The 13,553-nt window shown below is 49.9% G+C and overlaps 1 protein-coding gene across 1 annotated transcript; it reads right to left on the bottom strand.

Moving 5' to 3' along the window:
* Positions 1 to 9,208: 9,208 nt before the first annotated feature.
* Positions 9,209 to 11,077, bottom strand: PV06_06684 (uncharacterized protein). Its single transcript, XM_016407830.1, has 4 exons — positions 10,659 to 11,077; positions 10,534 to 10,595; positions 10,199 to 10,432; positions 9,209 to 10,114 (listed from the first exon to the last, which is right to left on the bottom strand). The coding sequence occupies exons 1-4, from the start codon at positions 10,755 to 10,757 to the stop codon at positions 9,394 to 9,396; spliced, it is 1,116 nt and encodes a 371-aa protein (XP_016261310.1). The 5' UTR covers positions 10,758 to 11,077; the 3' UTR covers positions 9,209 to 9,393.
* Between the last annotated feature and the right edge of the window lie 2,476 nt (positions 11,078 to 13,553).

Genomic DNA, 13,553 nt, shown 5'->3' with positions numbered 1-13,553 from the left:
TAAATAAAACTTGACAAAACTTCCGTCGTACACTGGGACAAAGCAATTATGGCGCTTGATACCAAGGAAGCAGCTATCTTCTCCATTACTCCTCCACCCAGCGAATTTGACGAATTCGATAAAAGTGGCCTGCTTACCTGCTCACCCTCTCACCCTGTCTTTACTTATCCTTCGCCGACTCCTTCAAGTAGAGACCACGCCTCGTCAGTCTCTTCAGAATCACTATTCATGTTACCTGGAATGTCTGCTTTGTCCGCCGAGCCTCATTCCCACGACCTTCAACGTCTCGCTTTCGACGAGGCCTCAACATCTGATTCCGTTTCCTTTTTCCCTCTTCCGCCCGTCAGCGATCCATCCATGGCGTTCCCCGGTACCTCAGGTTCTGGCGCCGATGCCACTTCATACAACATGTATGAGCAGAACAACTGGTATCACTTCCCCAACTACTCTCAACCTACACCCATGATGCCATATGAGCCGACGCATTCGACACCTTTTGGTGGTTATGGCGGGCATTCGACACAGCCGTCCATGGCCAACATCATTCCCCCTACCCCTCAGGACATCCAACCTACTCCTTTCGACTTCAATACACCACCACTTGGGGCGAATGGCCACCTAGTCGCCTCACCATCATTCTCTCACGTCTCTCACCCCAGCAGGAGCAGTGTATCCTCGCTGTCACGGTCATGTAGCCCCATTCCATCCCTTTCCAAATCCTTTTCCGGAGATTCCACTATGCTCCGACCTAATGTCCGATCACACTCAACCTCTTCCAATTCATCTTTACACCAATATGGCATTCCAGTCACAGACACACCTAACATGATACCTACTGGAGTCTCACCTTCATCGGCTGGTTCTCCCGGCGGCACACAAGCTTGGCGATGCGCCTACCCTGGATGCACCTCTCGCGCGACCTTCACACGGGGTTGTGACCTACGGAAACATTACAACAGACATAGCAAGCACCTTTTCTGCCGCGTCGACGGATGTCCTCAAAGTGAAGCTACTGCAGCCGCACGCGCTAAATCTGCAGACCAGCCTCTCACCGGAGGGTTCTCGAGCAAAAAGGATCGGGCCCGCCACGAGGCCAAGCACAGCCCTAGCATCAAATGCGAATGGCGCGGCGCAGATGGCGAAGAGTGCCCTCGCGTCTTCTCCCGAATGGACAACATGAAAGACCACGTCCGAAGGATTCACCACAAGGGACATGGCAACCAGTCACAAAAGCCAGGGTTAACTCAAAGCTCGGGTCGCAAGTGAGGCGGGCAGAGAATTTCAGTATACCCAAAACCGTCCCTGCACGATCGATACAGTCCGATGGCACCGCGCTTTACCGTGAGCCCAGCGGATATCGTCCGGGCGACTACGAGTCCCAGAGACATGGAGCACGATTAGGGGCGATGATGCTTACCACATGACGAACGATTCCAACCTCTCTACCCTCAAGAATGGGAATTGGTGAATGGCGAACCACTGCGGAGACATTGTGGAGGATTTATACGTGAAGATGAAATTTAATCGGGAACTTCTTTTCTGCTTTCCACTCTCCATCACTTATCGTTGCTAGACTGGACGAAAAGAAAATACCACCACCCCTCTCCACAGTTGAGACAATTGGGGAACGAATGGGATAGACACTTTACGACATGTGATACCGAGTTTGTAATTGCTTCTGGGATAGGAGCAATCCGTCGCCAAAAGATTTTTATGATGACTACCGAGGACCCCGAATGTTTGTCGATATGAGGTCCTCGGCGAAATATTATTGCCGTTTGTACCTGTTCTACACCAGTTGTATGATAACCAAAAACCAACTATACGTGTGTACAAAACGAGCGAGCCCACCAGGCCAAAGATAGGAGCGAGAGACTCTGCGAGACCGTTTTGGGTAAATGGGCAGCGAGCTCGAAGCTGACGGCCGATTGCTATGATGAATTTGAAACGTATAGGGACCAGAATAGGAACGATTCCAAAATATGGAGACCTTTTTTTTTAACAATCCAGAAAAATGCGCCATCAGTTGTGGTTCATAGTATGTCACTAACGTTGTACAGCCATTTGGAAATACCTGCTTGTAGTTGCAGTGATCCCTCGAGTTGCCTGTCCTAGTTACGCACCCAAGGTAAGTAGTTAGTTTGGGGGTCAGTTGGCGACTGGCCAAGTGACTTGTGATCAGGTATGATAGAACTACGTACGCAATAACGTACTCGTACCGAGTTGAAGAAGATGACTACGTATTCCGTAGGTATGTCGATCATCTCTCAAGATGGGCTGTGCATGGGATGGGGGTCTGTGTGGCCTGTTCTTTTGTCATTATCATTACGGGGGTTTTACTTGATACAACTAATTATACGAGTAGGTAAGCACTGAAAAGTCAAGACGATGTGATGGCGAATGAATCCGCTCAGAGTACTAGGTATGAAGGACATTATGGGAACTAACACACCACCTCCTCCTCCTCCTCCTTCTTCTTCTTCTTCTCCTGTAGTAGTAGTGGTAGTCATGGATCGTATCGTTTCTTAAATAGGTATTTGTTACTCCCCGTACGTTGTGACGCTGTTGTACAAAGTGTAAGAAGGGGTCAAGACGGGGAGTACGTATTACTTAGTCGTAGTCGTAGCCCGTAGTCTTACTTTGGGATCGGTTTGGATTTTCTCCATTGGTTTCCGCCGTTTCAAACCTTTTAATTTTCCTGAATGCCTGGATCGGGAAATAAGTGTACCCTTGCGGATAGTACTAAATACTAGTAATAATATTTGTAGTACTTGTGGGCAGTGCCTAGCCCTCTAGAGTCTTTACGGCTTTGAGGGTTGCTTCGACGCTCTTATTTAGCCTTGCGAAAAACCAAAGGGTCATCTACGGGTAAATGATACTCTCTCTCTCTCTCACGAGTAACTCGTATGGATTTAAAATAAAAAAAGAGAAGCAGGACTACTCCGTCGACTTCGTAATGTTAACAGATGGAGAGAAAATTTATAGTCTCGGTTACCTCTTTCGAGATCGAAATCTTGGGTCACTTCGTGTGTTCATCAATGATGCAGGTTGATGGGTCCTGACTTTGTGGTATTTGATTTTTTATTGTTCGTTGATCAATCCAAATACAAGTTTTGAGGTGAATTGCCAAGGGAGACTCGGAAAATGTAGCGGAGTACTACTACGGAGTACTGATTGTAGTGGGATGATGCGCTAATACTCCCAAGGTACTCCGTCCATCCAGTACATGGATGTGCACCGCCTAGAGGTCAGCCCCCCAAGTACTCCGCGTATGAGAGCGCGATAGGCGTGAATGGCGACTTTTGTCCATGTGTACAATACCTGCTGTACTCCGTAGGGTCTGTGCGAATAGGAAATGTCCGCCGCCACCGGACCCGGTTTACCTCCCCTACAGTGCGATACGTACGGAGTACTTCGCGCAACCGTTAACCGCCCCCCCTTAGCAGTAGGCTTTGCAGGTCGCAGAAGCCGCCACCCCGTCCTTAACTGGGTACTCTTTTACCAGTGACTACCTATGAAGTAACCTCCACCTTTTATTAGGTGTCTCTTTGGGGGTGGCTTGTTTTGCACAGCCCCTGCAGCCCCGAGGCGGCTGCAGACAACACCACCTTCACCTCAGGTAAGTTACCCAGCCACCTTTTTACCTCTTGTAAACTTGGATTGGAGAATGGGTTTCACATGATTGTTTGTTTCGGAAATAGGTACCTAGTGAACCCTCGACGACGCAACCACCTTCAACAAGACCCCCTCGTGGAACAGCCCGGAAAAGGTCAACCACGCGAATTTACACTGAACAAGACATGACGAGTTATAAACGTCCCGGTGTTCAATCATTACCACGTACGCAGTGTAGTTGCGAATAGCCCCCAAAAAGAATTTATGGAAAGAGAGCGAGAGCCACATACAGTACGAATACTTCCTCTTGACTCGGAAGCAACTGTAATATGGGAGTTTACTCCGTACACGTAGGCTATCTCCCCCTTTACCTACGGAGTACTCGTCCTCTGATCATCATCATCAGAATTTGACCCTGGTCAAGCACACAGCCAAGTTTGTACTTTCGTGTACGCTTACGAGTTATCGCAAGTCGTTCACCTACGTAAAATGATCCGAAAGTGATCGTCATAATAATGGGCTCGGCCGGTTAGCAAAACAATAATGCCCGGGACCGTGAGGGCCTTTTGATAAGTACCTCCCTCAAAGACGTTTCCGAAACCCGCGAGTCGGCTCGGAATACATTGTCATATCCAGAGCGAGGTAGGGCATCATTGGGCCCATGGCATAGCAAAGTGGACAATGATAATAATGGGACGTTTGAAAAAAACACCCCCAGCTCGACTCCTCCTACTAGGCGTGACGAGTCATGAGTGCCTTGGCTAGAGCAAGGTGTCATGCGTGTGCATCAACGATCGGGAAGAGGTGTAATCGAGTTATGAGCTGCCAAAGCCGCCCTCTTTCATTAGTATTACGGAGTCAGGTTGCAAAGTACGGTACTCCGTAACCCATACCAATGCATCCAAGGCTATTATTTGGGCAGAAACAACAATGAGCTGTGAAGAAACACGTTGCCTACTCCCTCGTACGCATACGTGGTATAAGCTAGGCATGAACGAGCAAACCCCCAAAGTCACCATTTCGCCCATTCATTACTCGCAACTTGACGCCCGTATTAGGTATACTGGATGGCTGACCACCTGATGGGGTTAAGATAATTCGAGACGTTGACTCCTTAGTAGAATGATTGTCACTGAAGTTGCTAAGCCCCCCCTACTCCGTAAAGGGTAGAAAACATCGAGCCATCATCACCATCACGCATCATCAACATCACTACCCGTACTCATACCGTCACTGGACAACTCACAGTGCAGAAGGTTAACAAACGAACCCTGCTTCAAAAAAGAAGGTTTAGTTGTAGCCAGAAATCGATATCCATTCGATCCAATAAATCCCATCATTTCAAGAAACGCGAACAAACCCAAAAGAAAGCGTCCACTTGCTTATGTGTTGTCGCTCTTTGCATGTGAGTTGGGGGCCGTTTTTTCCAACAGTTTGCCATCGAAAATCCGACCCTGATTGCTTTCGTTCCGACCTGGATCAGGGCTCGGAACGTGGATGCTTTCATAAGCAGAAGCGATTTCATCAGAAAAGTGGTTGACCCAGGAGCAAGGACCTCCTCATCCTCTAATAAACCCTGTTTCCGCAGGGACGCTAAATGATAGCGGTGGGTACAATACGAGTACTGTATTGTAGACTCTATCAAAGCGGTGACCACGGGAGGATCCATTATTTACGTGCGAAGAGAGAGAGAGAGAGAGATGAGTTCCCCCGGTGCGCCACTGATTCAACGGCGTTTCGTTTTTGAAAATCCACCAAAACGCGGCACAAGAAACCAACCCATGTCGTTGTTTTCGCGTGTTTCGTGCCTCGTGCAATTCCTTTATTTTGCGGTGACGGTCAACTCACCCTTGACCGTAATTCCAAGGATCGGCAGTTGCATTGCAGGATTTTGGTGTTGTGTCGCGAAGATCCCTCCTCATGGCGAACTGGGAACACAACGAGAGGGGGGGTTACGAGCACGAGTAAGTGATGATGTGTCTGGCCAGCTGCAGGCCTGCGGACACAGACACAGACCATTTGGGAGGGGGTCTCTGTGATCGTTTGGGGGAACGAAAGCATGAAGATCCAACAGCCCTACGGAGTTATCACGCGTATGTACTCCGTACAGTACAGTCCACACACCCTTTCACCGGCTACGAATACGTCCTCATGGTTTGCTGACTTTGGTGCTCCCCTGGTAAGGTGACAATTATTAATCTGTTACTTGGTACTGACCGAGGCACCGAACCCGTAAACTATTGACCGATATTGTCGAACCAACGATCTCTCTCGCGCGCGTGTGTGCGTGTGTGCTGTGCGTTTGCTGACCATTACTCGTACATGTAGAAACCATGGAATATCATTCGCAAAGATCGAGTTGGGATCATCCACACAGCTGAAAAGTCACAAAGCCAGGCCATTGGACGTATGCCGGGGGGCGGGCAATAACTTTTGTCCCAGGTCGGACCGAGTTATTTCGTACGTGCTGTGCTGTAACATTGTCTTTGAAACCTGACTCGTAGAAACAAGGGCAAAAAGAGAGACCATGACTGGATATCCCGTAATATCTATCATACCATGACATTTTTTTGCTTGCGGAGATATTGCATTTGTACTCCGTAGGGTTCCATGAGCTTTTCAATCTCGCCAACGAGATTTGAGAAGGTCGGACCGGTGTGCTCTACTACTCGTACTCCGTACCTACCTTCCTATCCTCCGTAGATACAAGTATGTTTGATATCCACACAAACCTTTTCAGAGTTGGGAAACTGGGTAAAGAACATTACTCCGTACGAACGGTGTCGGTATCCATCTACCTGGTGTCTACGGAGTACCAGAGGTGGAGTGTCCCCTGGGTCATTTGGGCTCCAAAATCCGTTCAACCGACGAGTCTGTTCTCGAGTTTCCCGACGACGACCCGAGTTCCATGGAGTACTTGGTTCTTCAAAAGGACAAGGCGGCCCGGGGAGGGGGGTCGGAGGGAGTTGAGTGACGAGGGGGTTACATCGCCTGTAAATGCCATCCAACGTGGCAGATATGGGCCCTGCTTTCTGACACGAGAAAGTTGTGCGGGATGGTAACCTCATGACCCTTGCACACGGCATACATTGTGAACCTTACAATCAAGCAAAAGCCTACTTTACTGTAGAAGGGTTGTATTCGTACGACCACAACGGCCACGGCCAGGAAGAAAAAAAGGGGGACGGGGAGATTGCAACCCGGCAGCAGCGCGGATCACCAACGTCCCGAAATGCCATATTTCTGACTTCTGGTGGGTTTTTTCGGCCGAAGCGCCACGATGCGCGCGATGCCGTTTTGGGCACTGGGTCTGCAGGCGTGATTTGGTCGATGTTAGTGCATGTGTACCGTATCCAGATACCCAGGGTCAAAGTACCAGGTTGTGGTCATACTCATACCTGCTAGGGGGGAAAGGGTGTGGTGGCCCCCCTCCTCGCTTTTTGGCCCCGATTTTGGGACCCTCGTATCGTCCATACCTAACAGGGTTAAGCTAGATTTAAAATTACAAGTGCGTCGCTAGTGCGTGTTAAAATGTGCCAAAGTGTGTTAAGTGCTCTCATCACGTGCCTTGACGAGATGTCGAATTTCTGCAATGTCCGATGCCGACTCGGCGACTTCTTTCAAACCACAGCCACGATTTGAAACACCTATCACTACGGAGTTACCACCTTTTATGTCCACAAGTACAGCACGAGTTAATAACCTGAGGGCGGTATGGCGCCGCAAGCCAGAATCTCGAAACAAGCCCCCATCATACTACCCCCTCTTCCTGCTTCTCAGGCAAAAACGATGTGGGCGAATGGAAACCCGAGGAAATGGGGAAATGTGACGACCCTTAGAGGTGTGTGCTGGCTGGCACCACCACCACCACCATCATCATCACCGTACTTGAGGACGCGTTTACGGTGTCGACGAACCAGAGGCACTGGGGTCCCGTGAGTACTCACGCGAGTAAGCGGGATACCCATTAGTGTTGTTGTTGTGGCGTGGTTGGAGTACGAAATCTTTGCGTGGTCTCTCGACGATCACCCACGAGTACTCGTTAGTACAGATCCATCACCGTTCGAGAGACGTACCTCGTTCGTTTGGTTCGTTCGCAACATCCCTGGCCAGACCAAAGGCCAAGACTGAATTGTGTTATCTCTCTCTGTGCCCTGTGTCTCCAAAACAGGTTGGTCAGAAACATCAATTCACACGTGTACAGTATAGCGTGTTTCGCCTCGTTGAGACCGACCGTCCTTGGCAAGATGAGCACTAGATGATAACTCCATACGGAGTATCATTGTTGTCTCTGTATGAAGGGACCTGTTCTTCGATGGCACAAAAGGGAAAACGAGTGTAGGTGAGAAATCGCCATACCGTGATCAGGACGACAGTACACCAAACTACTGGGATGCGAATCAACTAGGTATGGACTGAGGAGTACGGAGTTACCTTGACAGGTAGGATATTTCTGTACTCTTGTACGGAGTACCCTGCGGAAGAGTAGTCAGCAGCTTACTCAATGACCCCCGGCAATAGGCCATAGGACGTTCTGGAATTCCTCGAGTTTACTACTCCGTACTTCACGGCTTACATGATCGCCAGCAAAGTTACAAATCACAGCGAGACCTATAATGACTACCTAGGTATGTTCCCGGAAAGGCGGTACCGGCACACAGACACTCACATACACACACACACACACACACGAGACATGCCTGTATGCACTGCAATGCACGCATGCATGCATGAAAAGCTAGCCAACTATTGTACCCCTTGCGGAGTTAGGTAACAAGGTAATTTTTACGCTAACCTCTTACCTCGTTCATGCGAAATCCAGAAGGGGGGGGGCGAAACAACTTCTAGTACGGAGTTATAAACGATACGGAGGTACAATATAAACGATCCCATTAGACACCTACTCCGTATACCGAATCTCACCCTTCCCTCGAGATGGGAAATTTCGGTTGGCTCTGTATACGAATACGAAAAAAAGAGACCACATTACCTACCTTGTCTCCTGTAGGAACCAGACCTAGAGGTAATTTGGCACACCCGACTTAACCTGCGTTGGGCACGGAGGATTAGGACTTTGCCTCGAGCAAAACGCACTGTACCTTCATCGTATGATTGACTTGGGCTTCTTTTGATCGTCCTGTGATGAATCATTCTTTTTTTGACAACACAGAAAGGGAAGGTAGTCGTGTTTCCCCCCTCCATCTTTTGTTGAGGGTAATGAAAGAGTCGTACTTTTGTCGGCCAACCACACAATCCCTACCAAGGGCCCAGCACAGCAAACGATACAGAGTACGCAACAGCGCAATCATAGACACAGCTCCAGGCTCTTTCCGCATCATCATCATCATCACTTTGGCTGGGCCGTGCGAGGAGCAAAAGAAACATGACGCAAGAAGCAAAAGCTCGGGGTGTGGCAGCCAACAACAAACACTCTCTGCTCCTACGAACAAGCCTTATTGCACACCAATTTCCCTACGAACGAATTGTCAATTGTTTTGCGCATAAATTACACATATCGGACGCATACTCAATACATTGAAAGGCGTCGACACTGAATGTCTGTTCCCATACACCTGCATGCACTGTTGGTCTATGAGATTTGTACGGTGTATATATTTAGTACCTTTTATCTCTCTTCGTTCTCAACATAAAACCACAAGGTATGTACAGTCAAAAGCCTACGCTGATACTTTCGTCCAACAACAATCTCCCCGTCTGAGCAAGTAATGGATTTGATCTCTTGGTTATGGTGTATTGGCATTGACGACTTCCTCCAAACTATAGCTTCGCCTTGCCGTCTGAGGTCTTCATCAATCTCTCCACCAACCCATAAGCCCATTCACCATAGGGAGCCATTTGAGCGGCGTAGTTTTTGGCCGTCGTACCGCTGGCCTGTCTCCGTGCATACCTCGCGGCGATACCTTGCATGATGACGGCGCCCCTGAAGCCTCCAAAGGCCGTACCCCACGCCAGCTCCAGCGCAGGGTCGTAACCGGACATTTCTGCGTACCACTTGACGCACTCTTCCAAGCTCGGGAGTCCTGGGGTCGCACCGGGCTTGAAGGCCTCGTTGGCCCGGTCGGACAGACCGGACCCGTTGACCCTGCCGACCCACGACCAGGGAGCCGTGAGGTTGACGAAATCCGACAACGGGTGTCCGATGGTGGCCATTTCCCAATCCAGAATCCCAATCACTCGGGGTTCGGTCTTGTGGAACACCAGGTTGTCAATCTTGTAGTCTCCGTGTACCAGGGTCGACCGGTCCCTGGGCTGTCGGGATTTTTGTTTAAAAAACCCAACCATGTCGTGGAAATGAGGGATGTCACCGACGGGTTTCATGGTGTCCACGTCCTCGGCCTCGGATTGTGCTTTTGATAACGTCCCAAACGTCTTCAGTTGTCGATCATAGAATCCTCCATGCCGCCCGAAATCCGAAAGCCCGATTTTGTTGAAATCTAATCGATGGAATTTGGCAAGTGTTCGTACTGCGTCGCGCCACCTGTATTGATACACAATATCATCAGCTCCCTCTCGTCTCATTGTACTCTGCGCAGCCTCTCTTTTTTTCGAGGACAGAACCTACATCTCATATCTTTCTTCTGGAGAACATCCGGGAAAGTGGTTTTCGGTGATCATTCGCCCGTCCAAAAACTCCATTATGTAGAATGGCGTGCCAACCACACTGTCATCTTCACACAAGCAGTACGCCTTGGGCACAGGGACGTCGGTCTGGCCCAGCGCACTAATAATACGATATTCTCGATCGACTCGATGGGCGGTCTTACTGAGGAGGCGTCCGGGAGGTTTCTTTCTCATTCTTTTTCACAATGGTCAGCATGTTCTCGCTTTCGTAGACCCACGTCGTGGGCCGTACGCATAATGGGGGGAGTGTATGTTTATAGAAGAGGCGCCACGTACACATATTTCGTACCGGTAGAGTCGGTGATTTGATATGTCGGATTCGATTGACCGAAGCCAAACTATTCAAGATGTACTGTTAGCCCCTCTGCGGCGTGTCGAGACATATAACGGCTCTCCCTCACCTGCTTCAACTCAAGCGGCGTCTTGATTTCCGGTACATTGGTGTCGATATAGCGCTCCAAGGAGGCCAGATCAATAGGCTGGCGTACTGGCCCTGCCATAATTGTCCACGTACTATAACAGTCTCATCAGGTGTAGTGAAAGAACAGTTGAGCTGGCCCCCAGAGAAAGACTGCTCCTGTTCTGCACGGCTGCGGTAGAAACTCCGCCGAGGCAGTGATTTATGCCTTGGCCTGCGAGAGCCGTAACCTCGGCAAACGAAAAAGCTGGGGAAGGATCGATGGAAAAGAATGCTCCGGACTCTTCCTGGTGCCTAAACCAAAAGCTGCAAATTGCCGCGGCGGTTTGAAGAGGTTCGCCATATCATGAGGATCCTCTTCTGGTCATTGAAACATGACACTTGAGTAGGGACAAATTGTTGGTCGCAGTAGTGACCACTTCGACTAGAGATAGATGGGACATACTTCCAAGGGCGACTTCTTAAGCTTGCCTCGCCTATTTCTCGGGGGAAGGAAAGGAGCTTGTCACGTGCCATTATAGCGGTATCAAACTATATATTGAGCGGACGTGAAGGGAGGAGGTCTGTGAATTACACTGGGATAGAAAAATTTCCCTTTTACTAGAGCGTGACGAAATCCATATCAGGAGGGAGAGAGGCCTCAAATTCCTGCAAAAACCATAGGTCCTCATCCGTTGTCATGTTGCCGAAGTCTCCAAGAAAAGGTGACAGGCTAGAGAATAGTGCATCGTCAACTGCCGAAGGATCCCAGTCATTGTCACCATTGTCACCACCCGTTATATTGGGTAATGAGAGACCATACTCGTGGGTTCCAGCATTGACGTGGACGTTGGAGTTTGCAGCAGCACCTTCATCCAGCACTTCCTGATTCAGAGGCGTCGAGCTGACACCGGACATGCCGTCAAGGAGATAAAGCACTCCTTTGAAGCGTATGCCCACAAGACCCTTGTTCTCACCCTTGTTCTGATCCCTCACCACATATATTTGTGCTTTCGAAAGCACATGAGAGATGAGCGATGCGGGAACGTCGGCGCCAGAGTTCACCTCCTGAAGAACTTCGACAGCCTGGATGGTGTGGAAAAGCTGGTGGATGATCTTGGCCCTGCCGTCGCCCTCCGCAACACTGTAACCCAGATGCTGCACGTGTGAGAGGATGGCTGGCAGTTGGAACATCACGATCGGTTGCGGTCCACGTACAAGGAGCCCGATTCTGTTAAGGTCCCGCGTGATGGATGTGACTTGGTTGGCTGCACTTCGGACTCTGTCTCTTGACAAGATTCTTCGACCCTCATTGCACTCCGATGATGTAGTAAAGCATTGAGGGCGATGCAGTGCTGAAAGAAGCGAAAAATAGGCAATGCAGAGATAGCCGCGGGAGAGCACGACGCTTGCACTGACGGTGGCGCAAAGCTGCGACGGTCTGTACAGGCATGACCGTGGCAGATTTTGGAACCAACTTTGAAGCTTCTTGTCCAGAGTCCATACAGCGTCATCTCGAGGGTTAGAACGAGGGTAGAGCATTGGAGATGAGGTTGGCCCCCTTGTATGGACTGGTTTGACCCGTGGCATAGATGGTACCATTGAGAAATGCAGCTCGATGACCTCGCCTATGTGGACGCTCAGTTCAGCAAGCTTGACACAAACCTCGGCCAATTGCCGTTGATTGTCGGTATTTCCAACTGGCACATATTTGGACTCTTCGTCCGAGAGGACAGAGGAAGGGTCGATGAAGTCAAAGTCCACGCAACTCAACATTGGAGTGTCAAAATCCTCTGGGCGAATTCGAGAGGGTCGACTCATCGCTTGAACAAACGTCCTGTCTCGGATGTAGCATGACCACCAGAGCCGCCGCCTCTGCCGATGTTCTTTGGCGCTGGCGGAGTGCATCTCGTCTTTCCGATGCAGGCCTAGACCAAGTGCCAATGTGAGAGCGACACCCATCCAGTGCCAGCATCCCTTTTCATCGTCGGCGCTGTTCGACCACAGGGACATCAGCAAGACTGCCTGTAGGACAACACGCCGATCTTTTTCCACATTGAAATCGTACAGCAACTGTTTTCAATGTGTTTCAGCGGACCTTTCCAAGTTGTGGTGACGAAGGAAACCACCTACCTTGACTCTTTCAAAGTACACTTTTCGGGCTTCTCTTCGGGAAGAGAAACCAGCTCGATGAAGCTCAGCAATGTCGCCTGATGCACAGCCAGCGAACATCAACGCCTGGAAAAGTAGGATGCTAATTTTGGGAGTATTTGGGCCCGGGTGTGCTTGCAGAGATCCATAAACCAGCTCGAGATCTACGAAGGGCATCCATGGTTGAAGACTCTCAATGTACCCGCGCATCAAAGCCGAGCGGAGCGCGAGGTCGGCGATCTCGAAGGCGCCTTTTTGATTCAAGAAACAAACGTCTTGCCAATCCAGGTCCAAGGGGAGCGGACTCAGAAAAGTCGGCAATTCCAAACGACTGATTGGAACGTGACTCCCGCTGCCATCTGTCGACGGTGGAGATGGAAGGAAGTCACTCTTCCAAGAAGGCTTCTCCACGTAAGAAAATCTGAGCGCTTGCCTCTGGATCAGAGACGTATAGGATATTTCCTGATGCAAAGTATCTTCGGCAGAGGGGGCCAAACATCGTGCCGGCTGCAGGTGAACGGAGGTCGAGTCCCGAAGGCCTAGAAAGCTAGGTCAATGTTTGAGCTGATTCGCTAAGGTATCATGGCCCACAAGCTTTTGGATTGCTAGTATTGAGGCAGATGGGCCTTTTGCACCAGCTTGCTTGCTCGTCATGTGCTGTTTGATACGGACTAAGCCAACTTGCAGTGTGCTCAGCCCCGTGAATGCCTGAGGTATATGTCTGTCCATGCCTTGATCTGCGCTGTGC

The sequence above is a fragment of the Exophiala oligosperma genome (assembly GCF_000835515.1).
Source record: "Exophiala oligosperma strain CBS 72588 unplaced genomic scaffold supercont1.6, whole genome shotgun sequence".
Taxonomy (NCBI): Eukaryota; Fungi; Ascomycota; class Eurotiomycetes; order Chaetothyriales; family Herpotrichiellaceae; genus Exophiala; species Exophiala oligosperma.
This window is presented reverse-complemented; position numbering and strand designations above follow the sequence as displayed.

Coding starts and splice junctions, on each gene's coding strand:
- PV06_06684 (XM_016407830.1), bottom strand. CDS start 10,757: ATGGCAGGGCCAGTACGCCAGCCTATTGATCTGGCCTCCTTGGAGCGC. Junction 10,596..10,658: donor CGCCGCTTGAGTTGAAGCAG/GTGAGGGAGAGC, acceptor CATCTTGAATAG/TTTGGCTTCGGTCAATCGAA. Junction 10,433..10,533: donor TCTACCGGTACGAAATATGT/GTACGTGGCGCC, acceptor ATTGTGAAAAAG/AATGAGAAAGAAACCTCCCG.